We start from the raw sequence: 21,944 nt of genomic DNA, 5'->3' as shown, positions 1-21,944 counted from the left end.
GCAATAAAAACAATATTGCTTCCCTAATTCCTTAATTACAGCTAAGAGCTGCATTACTCGACTATTAATTATGCTCACTTTTGTTAAGTGAATTTCAACACTAAATAACGAGAATATAAATTTGCAACAGGCTTGATATTTAGATAGATTATTAGATCTAATTGACAGATAGAAATTACGAGTAGTTCTTTTTTTTTAAATGTATTGTGAATAAAAATCCTCATATGTCATAAGATTTTAAATGAATATATGAAATGAGAAGGATAAGAGTGGAGAGAAGAGAGATTGTAGTAAAGGAAGAGAGAGGATAAAACTTAAAGGAGATTTTTTGTGTATCAGAGAGATAGAGAGAGGAATTTGAGGATAAGACTTAAAAGAGATCTTCCGTGTATCAGAGAGATATAAACATCCTGAGAAAACTTCCAGAATTTAGAGCTATGCTTTGTAATGTTAGATTAAGCAAGAGATGGTACAATTTCTAAAAGCTGAATTTTTGCCCTTCACTTGCTGTTACAATACTCCTCACAACCCTAAGTCATCCATCTCGTATTATAATGGTCATATATGGTGGTGCAACACAACTACAACACATTAGTGCTTCGGTGCATTGATATCGTAACAACTTAGTACGTTGATGTAACTTGTCCTATTGGATAGGCATCCATCAGACTTAATTGCTGTGACTCGTCACTACCACTGATATCACTTGACCGAACTACCACCGTCTCCACGGTACCCTCTGCTTCACTTGTTAAAAAGCCAACTTCCGTTGCTGCAGCTACAGTAGTTGGTCTAAGTGTGGTTGTTGTTGCTGCTGCTGTTGCGGGTATAGTTAAATTGTTACTGCTAGTAACATACGTTACTTCATCACCCAATGGTTGATGATGATGATGACTGGTGCTGGTACTACTAGTGGTTCCTGATTGACCAAAACCATCAACAGTGGTGCCGTTACTTGTATCAACAATTACGGTATCGCTTGATGGTGGACCTCTTGCTTCTGTGAGCGTTGAACGAAAATCTGACACTGAAACAACCATCGCTTTTAATTAACAGTCGCAACAAACTATTGGGAAATCAAAATAAAACAACTGCCTCAACGCAAGAAAAGTTTTATCCTTACTAAGAAAATCAAGTAATCTTCAAACTTTCCCTCTCAATTCAAATTTATTAAGCTCCAATTTTTATGACAAAAATAAGAAACTTAAATTTTTTACGAATGTTAGACAAGCACACAAATAGCACGAGAATTATAGCAATCTTTTGAATTTGTAATGTCATTTCTAATTTGATTTACAAATTGAATCCTGAAATGTTCTCTTAATTCTCTTTCTCGACTAAACGAAGTTTGAGAAAAAATTTTCACAAATGCTTTTCTTCTAGGATGACAATCAATAAGATAACTTTGATATGTGAGTAATTAATTGTATTGCATATATTTTACAATATTTAAAATATAAAAAACTATTCATTGCTAAAGAAGTTGGAATGTTGAAGTTAGAGGATTATCGTTAGCAAAGTGGCAAATCGATAAGCTTTTTCTCAGTTAAAATAACAAACCTTTCCTACTTAGGCTTTTATACTAATTAGGTTTTCTCTATGAAATCTTTCTGTGAAATCTATCTGTTCCCACTAAGTTCTGCTTTTACAGTCAGAAAAAAATCTATTAAGTCTCTCTCCAGTTTCTTAAAGTGCATACCTGACAAAAGAAAAAATAATAAAAGTTTGGTAGCGAATGTGAAAGAAGATAACTTGACTCTCCGCCCAAAACCTTCACTTATAGTTCACAAGAAGAGCAGGTTTTAAGGATGTTTGTTTTTAAAAGATTAATTATGTATTGCTAGGACTACAATCGGTTTCTATATATCACTATACATCCAAATTTAATTATCGTATAACACATACAATAAGGTAGAATTATATACGATAAAATTATTTTAAGCTAACGATCATGTAGGTAAATTAAAAAATGTACATGAACGACAGTAGGTCAAACATTAAATTCAAGGCCATTTTTTAATAATTCTGACTGAGGACAAATTAAATAAGTGAAAAAATTTTCAAAATTAATAATGATGTAAGAAAAAAACTAAACGAATGTTACAGATAAAGTTATTAAAAACTAAAGTGATAACAGCGAAACTAACTGTGATAAGAAAGGATGGAAATATTTATAATTTTAGTAAACTCAACTTCAATCACGAGTAGCTTTTTTTTTCATGGTATCATTAATATTATATTAACAATTTTAAAAAAAATCAGTGAGTTTCTTTCAGTCAAATTATCAAGTAAAAATAATATTAAAGTACGTGGAAAAACTATAAAACGTAAATAAATAAGTCAATAAAACTAAGCAACGTTAGACCAATTAAGTGAGAGAGAGGATCCAATCCCAGTTCGTAAATTATAAATAACATATCAGAATAAAAATTAGATCTTAGAAACTAGAAATTTCTACTTATTTAACATCATTTTTTGGCTCTGTGACCTACTTGTGAAAAAGACTGATAATTTAATTCGATCAAATTTAGATCTCACCTCACTTTTTCCGTACTACAACATTTTGCAAATTTACTTTGCGACTTAAATTGTCGGAATAATATATGGTAACACAATTCTGGATTTTGAAAATTCCTATTCTCATTGAATTTCTAATTTTAATAAATGCAAGTAAACATGCTCATTAACTTTATTATTTCTTGAAAAATAAATAGTGCTCATATTAGGAAACTATGCAGATAAATTGGTAAGATCGAAAATAGCTATATTCCTATCACAAAATAGACTTTCATTAATAACCTAAACAACTGGGCACATATTTTCATGTTTACGATTGAAAAAAAAAAAATCGTCATATGGTATTCCTAAGATGTCAACTTATTTCAACTCCATCAACCAATCAAATAGGTTGAAAATATTTTGTGACATTAACTTCCTCCACCTTCCATCTCTATCATCTCTTCCTTTCCTAATTATGATTTCAGCTCGTCCCTAAATCCAGATTCATTCAAATCATCCATAAACGTAGAATTAATTGGAGAAGGCAACATACATCACAGCACTATTAGCACCATATTTAACCTATAAACATATATGCTAACTATATACAACAAACACATACACACACATTACAGACACACACACACACACACATATGCATAGTAACTTCTGAACCAATAGGCTCTATCGGCCACTTTACTCGATCATGCTAATAAACTTTCTCCATCTACCAGTCATAGCACCATCACATAAAGCATTTTAATTGCTTCGTGTGTACTTCAGCATAGATATACATACAAAAACAGACACACATACATACATACATACATGTATATATTCACAAAGTCATACACGTATATGGATGATATAGACATTAATATTAACTGCAGGATATCACCAACAACCTCAATAAATCCCACTAAATGAGTTATTTAGAAACGAACATAAGTCATACTTGAATTTTATTTATCCATTTAAAATGACCGAAAATAATAATCTGGAACTACTGCAAGGAACTTTAACCATTCTCTTTCATCATCATGAGTTTTTCAATATCAAGATTTTTACTTACATCTTTTATGATTCAAGATTACAAGAGTTATAAGATAATAGATCTAGCAAGTTCAAGTAAAATACACAAAAACTTTGAATTATCAATTTAATTCATCTTAAAGAGAATAGGTCCTAAAACTTCTGTAGTTGCAGGCTACCACATCCATACATTTATTATGAAATTCTAAATTAGTTCAAACTTGTTGGAATTCATAAATATTCTAAGGATAAACTAAAACATATATTTCAGAAATTATATCCAGAAAACCATAATGCAGAAGTTCTACCATACTTTCATTTATCACATCCTAAGCATCCTTCATTTTGATCTTTTTATTTTTTTTTTCTGATTTTTAAATGATAGAAAATGTAGGAAATAATTTTTGGAAGAGATGAGAAATGGTTCAAAACCTCTCGAACTATTCGTAAAATTTCTACTTTTTAATTATGGAAGTACCGTATTTCTCAGCAACAATATCAATAAAAAATAGGAATCATGAAAAGCTGTAATGAAAAGACCGCGAGACAATTTGAATGATAATAAGACTTGATGGACCCTTTGGAGACGGCAGTATTGCATGAATGTAAAATCTTAGACAACTAATCTTTCCCCATTTGGGATATAATCTGAAATTTTTAAGACATTTCAACTAGACTAACTAAATGATGTATTTCAGAATTGACCTCCAAATATACACGATTCAGTAAGATTATTCCATAGCTTACAACTGAAAATTAAGAAAATAAATTAAACTCCAAATGTGCAGCAACAGACGAATAAAAAAAAAGTCTAAAGATGAAATCCAAAAAAGAAAAAAGAAAAAGAAAAAACAGAAGAAAATGTATTGTTAGTTTTACCAAAACAGAAAAAAATCTCATCTAGCATGCATAAGCCATAAGGACAACCATTTTATTATTCATGTTAGCCAAGCTTTAGATAAATAGTAAGCTAGCTAGCTTGATCAGTGAATGTACTTTTAAGCTTTAGCCTTTAGGCACTAACCAATGGTATACGATGGTAGCAGTTGCAGTGACTGTGAACCAACAAATGAATGAATGAAAATATTGCAAAATCAATTTAAGCCTAAGCAGGGAAGTAAGCAGTATATTGGCTATGATATACAGAAAAGTGGAAAAGAGTGATGAAGAGGAGATATTAGCGGAGCACTTCCGAATAGCACAAATACTAAGGGATATATCTCTTGTCTACGGTATATTTGAAAGCCTATACATACATGCTTTGATGACATTCACCCTCTTTCTATCTTACTCACCTTTTCACCTTTTCCATTAATTTCTTTTTCATTTCTCTCTTACCTGAAAGGATATTGCACATGATGTCGGCAATAATTAATAACACATAACCAATTCATAAATCGATTTATCCTAATTTCATAATTTAATGTGATCATTGCAGCATTATCAAATAAGGGTCAAACAAAACTAAAAACTAACCAATATTCTTTTCTACCATTTCTTAAAATTATCGAAAACATACCTCATATCTGAAAACGTATACGTAAATGCTGATATAAATCTATTTCAAATAAAACTCTCGAGGACTTTAAATCCTACTTCCATTAGTTATCATTGCACATAACATTATTTTTTAAAGAAATTAACGAGAGGAAAAAAGATTTCGTGATTATAAAATAATCGCTTTCTTCGCCTTCTTCAAAGAGTCAATGCAGACAAAGGAAAAAAGAATGCTCCAATAATTAGAAGGGTGAGAAAAAAAAAACCATAATCAGTTATTTTTTTCACAAAGGAAAAGGGGAAAAGAAAAAAAAAAGAGCAATTTGCTATCACTTCATTTCATTTCCATAAGAAAAATCATGAAATTTGAAAGGCCAAATATTTTTTTCTATCTCACTATTCGTAATTTGACGAAAACAAGAATTAAACACTTTTTTTTTCTCACTTCAAGTTAACCTTTCTTTATTACTAACATTATAGCATGACTCATGATGTCTTTGTCAGAGATAAAGATTATTTATTTACTCCTAAGCTTAAAGACAATTTATTTTGCTCCTAGTCAACAAAACAATTGTCTATATTGATCATATTCAATAAAAAAGGAAAAAAAAAACATCGTGAAAAGTAGTGAGAATAGCTTAAAGAGAAAGAATGCTAGAACCACTTCTACCCATATAATTGCTTTAATTTACTTGACCAGCATATTCTAGAAGGAATTTAACCACTTCTAACCTACAGTATGTCTTCAACTCAGCAGTATAAAAATTCAAAATATCATGTTACCAACTGTTCAAATTTTATTTCATCCATTGAGGATGAAATAATTTTCTAAACTTTAATGGATTATTTCAGGGAAAAGTGATAAAACTCATGCAGAAAGAAGTTTATAATACTTACAACATGGAAATCGAGTTGTATGAAATGGTGGCAAACCAAACAGAGAACGTTGGTAGAAATTCATTCCCGAAGATTTGAAGCAATGGAGTAATAAACACAGTGATGCTGGAGATAATATTGGAGAATGAAAATCAAGACCCGACTTCTCGGATCAAAAAAAAATTGAAGGAATGGGAATGGTAAATGAAACGAAAGACTAATAACAATCATCCAGATGCTAATCCTTCCTCTTTTTTCACTTTTCTCTTTGTATAGGATATTTGGGAAATAGCCCAGAGATAAAACATTTTTTTTTTTTTTTTTTACAAAATAGATCTAACAGGGCGGATCTTATTTCAAATGGATAATAGGTATAATATATCATGCTAAATAGTCATAACAAAGCCTCAAAGACCAATCTACCTTTTCTTCCTTCTCCTCTTCATTTAATTCGTCTTGAGAAGCTAATATCACTTAATATTCTTTTTTTCAGTATCAGTCATTCTCATTTTTAAAAGCAAATCTTTTGTGAAAATTACGATAACCTAAATTTTGAATTGAGGGCCATTTTTTTCTTCTTCAATCATTTCCACATTCAGCTGGGAAAATTTTTTGCACTGAGAGTTGAAGGGAACAAGTAACTGATCGTACTACTTTGGTTATATGATAAAAATGAAATTCAATTCCATTTAGTTGTACATGGCAAGGATGTATTAATTAATACAGTACATATCAATGAATCCATTGAACTACTTATCAAACGTTCTTTAATGTTATTTCGAAATGAAAACAAATTCTAAAAAAAAAAAAAAAAAAAAATGCACATAGTAATACAAGGCGAAATGATACAACAACACTTATTGATAATCACTCATCGATGGATACACAAAAGGTAATATTCCATAAATATTCTTCATGGATCTACGCACTTGTTTTTTACTAATACTTTGCTAATTCCGCTAACCTTTTTTTGTGTTAGTACATCTCACAGAATCTCTTACACTGTGAACTGCGCAATGTAATATGAAATTTTCCACTTCAAATATTAATGCATTAATTTGATACGATTTAAAATATTCTCGCAAATCTCGCAAAATTTTCAGAATCTCTTACATTATTTTACTAACTTCATCACAATATTCATGAGTATGTTACAAAAGAAGTATGAAATAATATATCAATATCATGTTTTCTATCCTCAACGATGAATATCCTTAAATAATGTATATTAATGTATATTAGGTAATGTATATTAGGAACTTAAATAATGTATATTAGGAGAATTTTCTATCAGAAATTCCTAACTTTTAATTCCAAGACATATATACATATTAGCCAAGCTTATGCTGTGCAAATAAATGAAGTCTACAAATAAAGAAAAATATGAAGCAAGATAGGATTGGCTTTTCGAGCTGCTTATTTTGATGATTAACTTCCAATTATAATTTACATCACACATAAAAATTTGTAACATGCACCTGCTCCTTTCGATTTTTCTCTCATGGAATATTCCTGCCCAATCCCTGCTTCCCCTTCTCTTTGGATGTTAGCATTTCTTTTCCAGACAACAGTGCTTAATCCTTTGCACAGTATCTTGAATCTTGATTTCTTCTTTTTTTTTTTTTTTTCATTCCCAAACCATAATTGTCAATAACAAACGGAAATTTATATTCCTGTAGCGAATATAAACATTGAGATTTCGAAAATAAAATGACCAATTCTACTAAAGCTTTTGAAACATGTTTGGTGAGCGTACATGCACTGTTACCAAATTAGGCTTATTTAGCTCTCACTATTTATTATTACAATAACCTTCAACTTATCGGTATCTACATTTATTCAAGTGCGGATCTTGTTAAAATCAGAAAAATTCAAAATTCAAGAAATTAAAAAATTCGCTTAGAAAAAAAGATATTTCCACCCACGCCAATTTCGCTTTCGCTTTGCGCTCCAGAAGTAAAAATTTTGTTGCTGTAGGGGCAATTCTTGAGAAATCAAAATATATAAGAGTTAAAAAAAAAGGAAAACTTACCATTAACTATTGGTTGTTGAGTGAGAATGAAATGTTGCACCGCTTCACTACCATTACGGCTAATAATTAACTTCGGTGATCGTTGCAAAAATATCACTTGTGCCTTTTTCTAAATTAAAACAATAAATTAAAATCATAACAAAAATTATATGATTTTTCTTTTGTTTGAAATTTCAAATTTGCCTTGATAATTTCACTGTTTTATGTCACTCTGACAAATTATGACAATTTATTAATCCATTTTTCTCTTTGAATCCTTTTTTTTTTCATCTCCTGTGAAGCAATATTTGTTAGAAAAACTTTGAAAATTCGAAAAAAGATTTATGCTTTTTCCTAGACTGTATGAAAGGATGTTTAGCCTAGAACAAAGAAAATATGAACAGCTACAGCTAATTTTATTTATTTTTATCCCAACCTTTTCACAAGGCAAACGAGGCAACTCGACTTTTTCACCTTCTTGTAGGTATCCTATACTTGTTCAAAAGCTTCCTTCAAAAACAACCTCTATATACCTATCCTTTTTTGAGGGTATTGATTGTCAAATGCTATGAGTAATTTCTTCATCCACTATTAAACCTCTTTATGCTTTTATGAAATTTTAATTGTAGAACCTATGTCATGAATTATTTCTACACGGAAATTCATTTCATTCACTTATTAATTTTACTATTTGTGAAAATATGACTGCGAGACAAATAAAGAGACTAAAGATATGAACATTAAAGTAGAGCTATCATTTCTTGATCTGAATTCTATTACAAACTTTCGGTTATTAGAATAAAATCTGGTTAAATTATTCATTGCAATCCTTTTCTTTTATTACTAACTTAAATCTAAGAGATATGAACGATCTTTTCTCATTAACTAGCAAAATTTGATTTTATTACAATTTAAAGAGTAAAGAAAGCGAGATATCTACAGTTTTGTTCAATATCACTTGTTTATTGTGGTATCTGTTTAATATATATAATTAAATATTTAATTGTAAAGTTTGATTGCAATTTGACTAGTGACTAAGTAGCTGTTATTATAAAGTTATCAAACTAGCTCTGAGCATTTGGTAGCATTCTGGATCCTTTAAATTAAGACATTTTCGAAAAAAAAAAAGTAAAATTTATGCAATTCTTTTCTTTTAATACTAACTAAACACTACTAAAAGCTACTTAGTGAAATTAAGTATAAGAAATAAATTACATGTTGCGATGATGCTGTCAGCTCGGTGCTGCCTGATGTCGAAGGCATAGTAGTCATCGATGCTGACACACTTTTACTTGGCATATTTGGCCACCTTGCTTCGGATTACATAACAATCTGAAAAAATGATTTAAAAAAAGCAATAATAATAATATGACTAGAAAAACATTCATCCTATCAAAAATGAACTGAAAAAGTTAAGATCTGATCAATGAAAGAAAAGATCAATGAAAGAAAAATGGAGTGCAGCAGTTCAACAATTATTTTTCGTACTGTCATAACAAACAAAGACACACAACAAGTCACATCATGCAATGCAAAAATGATCGAAATCACTGAAAATTTTAATTAGATCAAGAGTTATAAAAATTTCTCGACACTTTTATTGTATGTGTTTCTACATTATTTTGACATCATACTACGAATTAATGCTTATTATGCAGACATGGAAGGAATATAAAATCAATAATAAAAATACTATTATAATTTAACTTTTCATATTCCTTTCTCTTCGGAAAGAACAATAATACGTGCTGAATTACATTAATGTTAAATTACGAGAAAGTTGGTAAAAAAGCAGGAAGAATTCTTCAATCATCTAAAAAATTTAAGAACTAATTAGACTCTAACTTTCGAATAGCTAGTCCACAACTGAATTTTACCAACTACAATAAAACATGTTAAGCTATGCAAATTTCATTATGAATTACGTTTCATTCCATACAACGTGAATATTATTTTATGCCAAGAAAACTTTATCCAGTGTATCACGATATTGTAGAAAAATACTTTTCCTGATTTAGCTTTGAATTTCCTCTTCCCCTTGGTTATCAGTTGTTGCAAGGCTTAGAAATTCTCTTTTATTTTTCATATCAATTTATTTATTTTTAAATTAATTGACTCACAAAAAAGTCTTCAGATTCGATAAATCCGAACCTTTCAATTTCTAAGGCTTGTTTTATTCTCCGTTACCTGCAACTTTTGCACTTAATATGCAAATGATTGAATTACACAAATTTAATCAATTCAATATTTTCCAACAAAACTAATATCAAGCACAGCGAAATTTTCAAAATTAAAATTAAATCGTTCAGTCATAATCAACTGGTCTTAAATATGCGACAAAAGGTTAATACATAAGAGAAATATTAGATCAAAAATTTTTTCCCTTAATCTTAACCAAATTTTCCTTCTTAAATATAATTAATTCACTATATCTTTTATTTTTCAAATTTGCTATTTTGATCCAACATATTTCTTCAACATACATTTTTAATTTTTTCTCTATTTTTTAGACAAAATGTATAAATGCTTTTGTTGCAACCAACGGCAACAAACATTTATTTGCTAATAAATTAAATAATATATGGTCATAGAAACGGTAACGAAGGGATAAAAGCAGTGATCTCACGTATATATATAAAACCAAGTTATTGCAATTGAAATAATCTTTGTGAATTCAATATATGGAAAGAGCGCTATAATCTCCATGAATTCAATGAAAAGCTTTGGCTAGCGATCGCTGTTATTTAATGGAGTAACAAAAAGCGATACTTTGAAAAGCCTTAAATGGTCCGTTGCCTGGAGCAACGAACTGATAGCCATGTTTCACAGTACTCTTCTATCCACGACCAAGTTAAAATTGAACAGAAAAAACGAAGTAAAAGTCTATTTTCATTCCTCCTTTACTTCTTTTTATTGTACTCAATTTGACAGTAGCTTGTTGTCACGATAACAAAAAAATCCCTCCACTTCGTCCTACTGAGAAAGAAAAAGAGTATCTTAATTTTTTTATGATGATTCATTTCTTTTTTTTCTTGAAAAATTAAAAAATAAGACGAAAAAAAAAGTGTATCAAAATTAACCAAAGTAATGAAATTTTCGAAAAGGCGTACTAATGATTTATTTAGAGAAGATTTGCTTATATGCATACAGGCTGACATGAATTCGACGTGAAATATGACGCAACATAAGTAACATAGGTAACAGATAATGATGAAATTTATAACTTTTTCAAAATATTACAATAAAATGAGGAAAAAAAAGAAAAAAAAACGAAAGAAATGAAATTTATGAACGAGAAAGAAAGCTCACCTAAAATGGCATTGTGAATCGTTGCATACAGGTATTTTTGCGATATATTAGTAAGTAGGGAAAAAATCCAATACGATCCTAAATTTCATACCTGAAACTAAAAGTATACCTGAAAATTAAAAGTAAAAATTTAATTTCGAAACGATCGCAAGCTAAAAACAAAATACATTTTCATTCCACTAGAACAGTCACTGTCCCTACGTAAATTTCCAAATACATGTTCAATATATTCAATACGCAATTTTCAGAAAGTTTAATAGGATATCAGTCAAAAAACAATTTTATGCATGAATGCTTAGAATCCTTATTTGCAACAATTTTCTGCATGTACATTCCGGATATACATCAACCTACTATTCAAAATCCGGATATATAATACTTCTCACCATAAAATCACCAAACAATAGTAATGGCCGTCCTATAAACTCATCAGACTTATCAAAATTAAAAAGAAATTTCTCTCCATAAAATTTCTCGCTTCCAAAAATCACAGATTATCTCTGAAAATTTTAACTCGGCCCGTTAAATTCGTTTAGCGGGAGTTTGAATTTTGTTTTGTGAACATCGATTAGTTTTTATGTAAAAATCGATTATCAGATGGTTTCATTAAAAGTTTACTACGTTGGTATTTCATTTTATTGAGTTTTGAGCTAGAATTTCTGCCTATAAAATTATAAAAAAGTAAAAATTTCAAAATTTCAGTCAATTTTTCAAGAAACCTGGAAAATTAAAAAAAAAAGACAGGAAAAAAATTCTAAAATTTATTTGTAGAGATGCTGAAATCATTTAAATTTTAAAACTGAAATTTTTAGTTTTAAATTTACAAAAGTTGAAAGTATTGTATTGTATAACTAATTTTACTCCAGCAAGTTGCAAATTGGACAGAATTTTAAAAGTGCAAGAATGTATTCATTTTTCAGTTGAGATTTGAGATTTGCAAAACATCTATGCTCAAATAATTTGTAAAATTTTCGGATAATTCCAAAAGTTAAAAACTTTAGAATTTCAAATTCAATTTACTGGAAAAAACCATTAAATTTTAGAATTACGAAGTCTTTCATTGGTGTAATCTAAATCACAATGATAATTCTACATACAAATTGTATTTTACTTAGGATGAAATTCGGAATACTATAAGAATGGGTTGAAATTGATGAAATTTCAGTAAATAAGCAATGATATTTCATTAAATGGCTTAAAATCTCAACGTATCTGTGAATCTTTCAGTTTCTATTTGTTATATTTAGTTGATCTTATTTTAGACAAATTCTTAATTTTAAATTAACTGTAATTTAGGCAAATGATAATAATTTATTGAATGTAAACAAATACTTTTAATATAAGTCTCTCAAGAACTACACAAAATTAAAATTATAAGCTGAAATTTTGAACCAATAAACAGCGCTACGATTCAGCACGTTCTGTTGCTTCAGCTATGCTGAAAAGTGAGATGGAAGTTTTAAATAAGAAGCAGGAATTCAATTGTTATTCGTAGTTACTGATAGAAGTGTTCATAAATTATTTTAATTTTATTTAACAATGAAAAAACCTGGATGAAATGTTTGAATAAACAAAGAAAATTTAAAACAAATTCTGTGAATTGGGATAATATTAAAGTGAAATGTATAATAATTTATTTCATTTTTGATCAAAACGTGTTAATATCACAACTTTTAAATTGATTTGATGTGCAATTTATCACATAACTAGAAATAAACTTCAGTTTAAACTCTATCAGCTTTCAAATCAATAAAAGCTAAAAATGAAATTTAGAATATTTAGCTGATTTCATAAAAAGTTAAATGAAACTAACATACAGTTCAGATTTATCATCCACTAAACACTGAATTTGTCTTCGAACTCGAGCAATTTTCTCGAAATCTTTTTTATAGCAAATTGGACAATGTCTCTGTCTCAACAAACTAAAGGAATCAAATTACAAATGATATCTAATAAGTTGTTCCTTTTTTCTGCTTCATCTTAAATAAATTTTTTTTGCAACAGACTTTTTTCAGCAGAAAAAATATTGGACAAAATATATTTTAAAAAAAAAGAAAAAACCAATATGAATAATTTATTAAACCATAAAGATAATATTAGACATACATGTCTTTTTTCTATTTATTTTAAAATTAAACTTGCTTCTTTCTAGACTAATCTTGCTTTATTTAAATTTTACTCAATACTCACACTCAATATTCACATCATATTTTTAAGATAGCTTTAAAATTTGCAAAGAATTTGAAATTTAAGTAATTTAAAGAATTACAGTATTTTGAGCAGAAAGAAAAAAAAAATAATGGAAAGTTAAAGTTGCTAACAATAGACAACAAAGTCCAATGCAGCAATAAAGTGAAGCACCGAAGCAAAGAAAAAAACCAAATTTAGTGAATCGCATTTGAACCACCTAAATTTATTTTTACAACTTATCATTTTAATCCGAATGTTTATAGCATATTATTATTATAGCTAAAATATTTATAACTAGCTTTATTGTAGCTAAATGATAACTTGGCTAATAATGCTAATGCTATCACTGTAAGATAATAAAGATGAAAAAATTGAAAAAAATAAAAGAAAAAGTTTAAAAATTAAACATTCAATCGTTTTTCAGACTTAGGCATATTTTATTGCTTATTTACCATTTAGATATTGATATTTTTATAAAATTTATTGTTTTAATTACCAAAAATTTATAAAAAAAAAACAAAAAAAAATTGATCACGTCTGATTGATACATGTCTGATCGATCAAGTAAATTTCAGTATTGATATAAAATTCATTGATGACTCATTAATGAATTCATTTTTACAATGAAGTAAAAATTAATTGCTGTTTCATTAATGGAGTAAAAATTAATCGATGAAATTAACTGTTAATTTAAGCATACAATTTCTTATTGTTTATACTTAAATTTGAAAAGAGAAAAAGAAGAAATCTGAATAGTAAATACTTTTTGTCCACAACGATGGCATACTTTTGGTTCTTTTTGACGGAAAAGAAACCAACAAATACAACACATTTGGTTAATTTTAGTATACGACCTTCCTTTTTCTCTTAATAATATAAAAATGACAAATGAAAATTTTAGCCAATTATGGAACAATATTTATGCTATATGCAGAGTAAAAGTTCCTGGAAATTTACACGTATTTCACGTATACCTCAATTAATTCATATTATTTATTAATGAATAGAATATAGGACAAAATGGTATTACATAATAAAGTGTTACTAATATGGAAAGCAAAATAAGGAATAATTAACATTACTGGATTAAAATTTTTTTTTTTTTAAATAAAAATCTAGGTGTTAGTGTTGTCATATTGTACATAGTATTTATTACTATTTGATAAGTAATATATCTGAAATTTTCTATGTAAATGATTGCATATTATACGTTAATTAAATATTATATATTTTTAATGAACTTAAAGTGAATGATTTAAATTGAATGTTTCAATTTTTTCTATTAGATTATTCTTTCCAATAATTAATGTGTGATCGTACAGCACAGAAATTGCAGATATTACGCTATCAATCTTATCATACTGTTCCTTCTTGTTATCTATTCGCATGCTTATCAACAAATTATCCATAACTTTTGCTACATGAGAGCAGATTAATCACCTGGAAATAAATATTTTCAGGTGATTAATTGAATCATAAGATAAAATACTTAATAAATGCAAATTGATACTACTTATTACTTAAACTACGTCTCAGAAATACATGTTCTAAACCTTCATCGCAGTTAGTTCGGGAAATTTTGAAGCATTCAGAAAATTCTCGTGGCAAATCAATGTGCTCCAAATGGATAGAAATTAAATTTCACTGAAATTATTTCAAAGTTTTACATAACTATTGAGCAATACTAGCAATGATTTGTACAAATTTTGTCATATTACATTTGCAAAATTTGAATTTTTACCCGTAAAATGAACAAAAAGTGAAGAAGCAATTAAAACTTGAAAATTTCACTGCAAAAAAAAAAAAAAAAGAAAATTGTTATGTAAACAAACATTGTTGTTAGAATTAAGAGCGAATATTTTCGTGTTGTTTGTTTCTATGAAGTTTAATTCCAATTTTCACTTTTTTTTTTTGATTTCCTATATTTAAAATATAAATAAAATAATCGTAGATTTCCTTTCCTCTCTAATCAGAATTAATTAAACAATTTGATACACTTCCTCAATTGAAATTAAGTTTCTCGTATGCATAATCGATAACAAATCCATTAAAAATGTCTTATATTGATAATGTGATTAATTGATTTCATATTAGAACACTGATATAGTATTTTAGTTTGTTAATGTCACACAAATATGCTTTTTACTGTATCAGCAATACCTATAATGGTTACTGCATGTAAAGAAAGAACAAATTTCCATCTTTAAAAATGCTTTCAAAATATAGGAAAATAATTTTTGGAGCATAAATTAATTAGTTGCTTTGTTTATTAACTCGAAAAAGCTCGTTGCTTTTCATTAACCTTTTTTTAAATTAGTGTTCTTACCTGTCAAAACATTATTAACACTCGCTGAATATTTATTGAAAAAAATTCACAAAGAGAACTATCATTTCAAATATTTTAACTTGTTTACTCTTCTCATTGCTTGTTATTACCTGTTCACTTGCCATTTATCTTACTTCCAAATTGCTTATTTGGATCATCATATTTTAAAATTAGATTTTTTAAGATTAAAATTCTTAATTGAAAAAAAAAAAAAAACTTTAAACCTACTTAAAAGTTGTCCTGAAAATTGACGCAATAAAGAAAATCCTTATCTTTCAGCTTTTTATGCATGATCTTTTACTGAAATATTCATGCTAATATTTGAGAATTAGAATTCGCCAACTGATAATGATATTGTCATCTTTCTTGCATTCAGAAATTAAAGTGAAAATTAAGACTGTCATCTTTTTTCTCAAGTTTCTCTGATTTACAAACTTTAATGGATTTAGAAAACGGAGGGTCGTCTATCATAGAAGCTTTTAGGAAGTAGAAATGACAACCAATGTTTCGTTTTATATTATATTTCTAAAGCTTATTAATTGAGGAATGAGCTAATAAATACAGCACGTTGAAAAGGGATTCATATAACTTTGACCATTTCAATTTTACCGATTGAAATCAACTAGAAAAATTCTTATATTTATAGCAATTAAACAACTTATTATTGTTATACTTTACCTTCCTATTCCCAAGTATCAACAAACATTAATGTAGAAAAAACCGATCACCTTTATTTTACTTTCTCTCTCTTCTTTTTTCTTTTACAAAACCATTTCAGTGTAATTCCAGAGTTATTAGATAAACTAGAAAATTAGGCCATACTTACTGTCGCGAATTAAATTTCGCGAAAACTCTAACCAAAATAATAAGATTAATATAACTAAAAACTAATAAAACTAATTAATCATTTTTAAATTGAAAACAATCTAACGGTATCATAAACCATCTCTCCATAAATCTAGTTTCTTAAGATTTATTACTCATGTGATTTTAAGTGAAATTGTAAATTATCAATTCTTTGTAAACACTTCCGATTCTTAACACATGTGATTTTTATCTTAGACATGCCCAATTCTCACTTATATAAATTCAATCCAAATAAACAAAAGATTATTGTCATTATTGTCGACTATAAGCCGTCATAACCAATCTAAATTTTCTCCGATTTTATAAAGTCTATTTCTACTGCTCAGGTTACTGATAATACATTTTATGAAAATAAAGATTTATTAATCTTACTGCTGCATCACAAATATTCGAGTATCTGAAAATGAAAAAAAAGACGAACCTTTCACGACATTTTTATTTGGTGCCACGAGCCGGGAATCATATCTAGCAACATTATTGCAAGCATCCAACCGGCAAAAGAAAGGTTAGTTAATCTTCTTAAAGAAATAAATTTAATGGAGATCAAATCTCCGGAATCAACTATGACACTAGAAGAAAAATACAAAGCAGTAACAGAAGGCGACCAAGGAATATTCCAATTATTTCATGAAGGAAAGGAAGCGGTAATAACGCTAACAAATATAATGGAATGGAAGCTTCACAATTAACAGAATTCCATATATTCACTGACGCTTCTAAAGTTGCCTATTCTGCAGCTATTTGTGTTCTCAATCATGGATATAAAGGAGCATAATTGAATTCATTCTTGATTTATGCAATTCGAAAGGTATGTCAATTCCTAGACTTGAATTATTATCTGTACTAATTGGAGTAAGAGCAACTCAATTCGTACTAAAACAACTAAATCTTGAAAATAATCAAGTTACTTTGTGGACAGATTCAAAATGTGTTTTCTACTGGATCCAGAATTATACAAAACTACAGATTTGTACAAAATCGCATCGAAGAAATAAGGAAATCTAACTTTGAATTAAAATACGTACCAAGTGATCAAAATCCAGCAGATATAGCCACCAAAGGACTATTACACTTAAACTTCAAAATTGCAAACAATGGTGGAAAGGACTTAGATGGTTGGAACTTAAGAAATGTGAATGGCAAAGTGTAAACTTCGTTATTCAGGAAACGATGAATTGTAGAAGCTATTGCTTTGAACTTGACAAAGATAACTCAAACTTTTAAAATAGATACAATTGAATTTATTGACGAATGTCGCTTCAGTAGTTGGACAAAACTAATTCGAGTAACTGTTTGGACTCTTTGATTTATCAAACAAACCTGCAAAAGGAAATTAGTGTGGCTACACCCATTATCTGTAAAAAAGAGATACATGACTAAAATTGGTTACGACATAGCGGAAAACATGCTGATCAAACAAGCTCAATCACAAATGTTAACGGAGGATGAAAAGGAAAAATGGAATCTATATCAAGATGAAGGTGATAACTTATGGAAGTTAAGGAGCAGATTGGAAAACTCAGAATTAAAGGATAAAGCAAATATCCCATATATTTATCGAATCATAGTTATATCACCGATCTTATTATTTTACACAAGCATAATGAATTATATCACGCAGGAATCGCACATACGTTATCTGAATTAAGACGGAAATTTTGGATACCGAAAGGAAGAGCTGCAGTAAAACGAATCATAAACTTATGCCACAACTTCTTGCATCCGCTGAAAAGCTAAACCGTTCAAACTGCCAGCGATGCCAAGTTTACCAGAAACACGAGTAAAACGATCCAGAACCTTCGAACAAGTCGGATTATATGGGTCCTCTTTCAGTCAAATCTAATACTGGTCTAGTCAAAAGATGGATAGCACTTTTTACGTGCTTCACTACCAGAGCGGTGCATCTAGAAATGGCGGAGAATTTATCTGCCGAGAATTTTTCACATGTTTTAAGAAGATTTATCGCTCGACGTGGATATCCAAAATTAATATTAAGCGATAATGCTAGCCAATTTCAACTGGTATTCAAAACTGTTATGGAAGAAAACGCTAATTTTTTGGCGACAAAGGGTATGATATGGAAAAATACTATACCAAGAGCACCATGGGGTGGTGGTGTATATGAAAGACTTATAGGACTTACAAAAAAAGCATTAAGAAGAGCAATGGGAAGAAAACTTTTAAAGGAAGGAGAATTAATAACACTGATAGTTGAAATAGAAGGAATCCTTAATACTCGTCCATTAATCGTCCTTATATAGCTTTCGACGACTACAGAATCATTCGGCCAATTGATTTTACATCAACTATGGCCTCATTAGATCTACCAATAAATTACGACAGTCATCAAGACGAATATACTCCTTATACAATAAAGACTAAAGATAAACTAGTCAAGTATTGGACCAGTACTCTATCCATATTAGATGCCTTTTGGAAGTTGTGGAAAGAAGAATACCTTATAAGTCTTAGAGAACGTACACAAAGAGAATTAACATCACCTAGAATAGTAGAGAAAAGAATACCACATGAAAATGAGATAGTATTATTAAATGAACCAGAAGTACCTCGTGGTGTTGGAAATTAGCAAAGATAATAAAAATTAAACGAGGATGGGATGGAAAAATAAAAAGCACAACAATACAATTACCAACTGGAAAACAAATTGATCGATTAATAAATATGCATTATCCTATGGAAATAGATGCTGCTGAAGATATAGAAGACAAAGTGGAAGATAAACCGGAAGAATCCATTGCTAGACGAACCAGAAGTGCTAAAAAATTACAAACTATGGTCGATGCAAATGATAAGTCCAATCTTTTGATAAAAACTTTATTATTGATAACGATTATATCGTAAATACCAAGACAGGTATTAACTAACAGCAGCTATAATTGGATTTCTGGAGTACTCTTTAATATTCCTGAGAAATGGAATTGTGAAGAAATTATTAACAAAAATGCTACATATCACAAAGTGGACACACGCACCCATGTAAAAATACCAGCTATAAAATGTAGTAACATTACACGGACAGTATGCACAAAAGCTTTTCTTAGAATATCACTATCGATGGTATCAGATTATACGTCTGCTACTGCAACTTCCTCATAATTCTGCAGATATTTAAATGTTCGAAAACAAATGAATGGAATTGGACTAATTCAAACTTTTCCTACTCAATAGATAACAAATAAGGAAATACAAACAAATACTAGTATTATTATATGGAATAGCAAAGGTACAGCCAACCATTTTCTATATCGAAAAATTGGAAGATTCAAGTCTAAAAAATATAACAAACACTTCATCATCGACGAACTACAAGCATCACTTATAATTAATGAAAACTACCATATATTAAACACAAAAAATTATAGATTCACCTCTCCATTTTTAATGCAAGGTGATATAGTTATTGAGGTAGACGTTGAAGATGACGCGAACTTTACTAGAAAATTCAAACGAAGAGTAATAAATTAATGATGATGGAAAAGTCTCCTGACAAAAAATTCGATCCTGAGAACGTAAAACTTTAATACCATTTCGATTCACTAAGACAAGAATTCATTCACCAACTCAAAGAAACACATCAAAAAAGTTGCCAAAATAGAAATAACTTGTCATTGTTGATCAAATGGTTATCAATCAGTAATCCTACTCTTGCCACAAAACTAATACTTCAAAGAAACGATGTGATAGCTAAAAGAATTGATGGAGATTGGTGGTGGCCCCTTGCAAATCAGAACAACCGACAATCGAAAAAATCGAATTCAAAGGAGATTTAATAAGTAAGTTTGAAAATGAAAGAATTAACACAGAATTAGAAATCCTGACTCAAAATCACGAAACAATCAATCCAATAACACATGAAATGAAGGATGAAATCTTTTGGCAAGAAATTTCTGAAGAAGCAGAAAAAATTATTGAACGAATGGAAAGGGAATTTAACGAAATTGTTCTACCGATAGAAGAAGAATTTGAAGATGTGATAATACATTGGAAATTGATTTCTATTTGTATAATTATGGTGACAATATTAACTGTTTTAGTTATTCTTAAATAGAAATTCAAATTAATTCAATCCTTATTCCGTACTACTCCTAAACGAAGTTCAAATCAAGCTACTATCATTATTCTCTCTATAGAATCACCACACACTCAATTCCTAAGGAAGAAATCCCACCCATTAAACTCCCATACCTTTAGCTACATACCTCAAAATCACTCTCTCGAAACTCCACATTACATCGATTTCTCCCCACCTTTGGGAGTGTCGCGAATTATAATTTCGCGAAAACTCTAACCAAAATAATAAGATTAATATAACTAAAAACTAATAAAACTAAATAAACATTTTTAAATTGTAACCAATCTAACGATATCATAAACCATCTCTCCATAAACCTAGTTTCTTAAGATTTATTACTCATGTGATTTTAAGTGAAATTGTAAATTATCAATTCTTTGTAAACACTTCCGATTCTTAACACATGTGATTTTTATCTTAGACATGCCCAATTCTCACTTATATAAATTCAATCCAAATAAACAAAAGATTATTGTCATTATTGTCGATTATAAGCAGTCATAACCAATCTAAATTTTCCCCGATTTTATAAAGTCTATTTCTACTGCTCAGGTTACTGATAATACGTTTTATAAAAATAAAAATTTATTAATCTCACTGCTGTATCACAAATATTCGACTATCTGAAGAGAAACCTTTCACGACACTTACAATGAAATCAAAAATTGACAAATTCGAAAACAGCAAATATGAAAAACATTTCAAACAATGTATATATATAAAGAAAACAAAAAAACGATTGCCCAAACATGCAATACATTGGAAATTAAAGCACCTATAAACTGGAAAAATTAAAGCATTTCATATTTTTTGGCACAAAACAAACGTTATTTTCATCCAATAAAAAGAAATTGATTTGTCATGACTTAATATCAAATATATATTTCATAGTTGATAAGAAATAATATGAATGGATAGAAGACATTTTCCAAGAGAATGGTTTCTGCAAAAAAGGAAGATGACTTAGCTTAAAATATTTTAAATTTCAGTTCCTTTTTTCCATATTTATAAAATTTTACAAAATCAAACAAATGCGAATTTACGAAATCAAAAATAGGAAGAGCTTTAGAAATAAAAAAGTCATTGTTAAAAAGTGAAAAAAAAAGGACATAAACAATCTAAAAAAAAACGTTAATGTTTCACGATGCTTTTAGACTAAATGGGTTGGCATCACATTATCCCTTGAAAAGTGGCGATTTTGACACCAAAAAATATTTTTAAAATAAGTAAATGTCTGAGATACT

General features: G+C 28.9%; 2 protein-coding genes across 2 annotated transcripts; both read right to left on the bottom strand.

Annotated features, from left to right (window-relative positions):
- Positions 1-623: 623 nt before the first annotated feature.
- Bm540 (Uncharacterized protein) lies at positions 624-9,214 on the bottom strand (the record flags this gene model as incomplete). Its single annotated transcript, XM_043078296.1, has 3 exons — positions 624-1,027; positions 7,937-8,045; positions 9,131-9,214. 3 exons carry the CDS (start codon positions 9,212-9,214, stop codon positions 624-626), a joined length of 597 nt encoding a protein of 198 aa, XP_042934230.1.
- A 3,414-nt stretch (positions 9,215-12,628) lies between these two features.
- On the bottom strand, positions 12,629-14,246 carry Bm1393 (Uncharacterized protein; the record flags this gene model as incomplete). The annotated part of the gene is made up of 4 exons (XM_043078295.1): positions 12,629-12,662; positions 13,042-13,146; positions 13,546-13,631; positions 14,178-14,246. The coding sequence occupies 4 exons, from the start codon at positions 14,244-14,246 to the stop codon at positions 12,629-12,631; spliced, it is 294 nt and encodes a 97-aa protein (XP_042934229.1).
- Between the last annotated feature and the right edge of the window lie 7,698 nt (positions 14,247-21,944).

This window comes from Brugia malayi (genome assembly GCF_000002995.4).
Source record: "Brugia malayi strain FR3 genome assembly, contig: Bm_v4_Chr2_contig_001, whole genome shotgun sequence".
Classification (NCBI taxonomy): Eukaryota; Metazoa; Nematoda; class Chromadorea; order Rhabditida; family Onchocercidae; genus Brugia; species Brugia malayi.
This window is presented reverse-complemented; position numbering and strand designations above follow the sequence as displayed.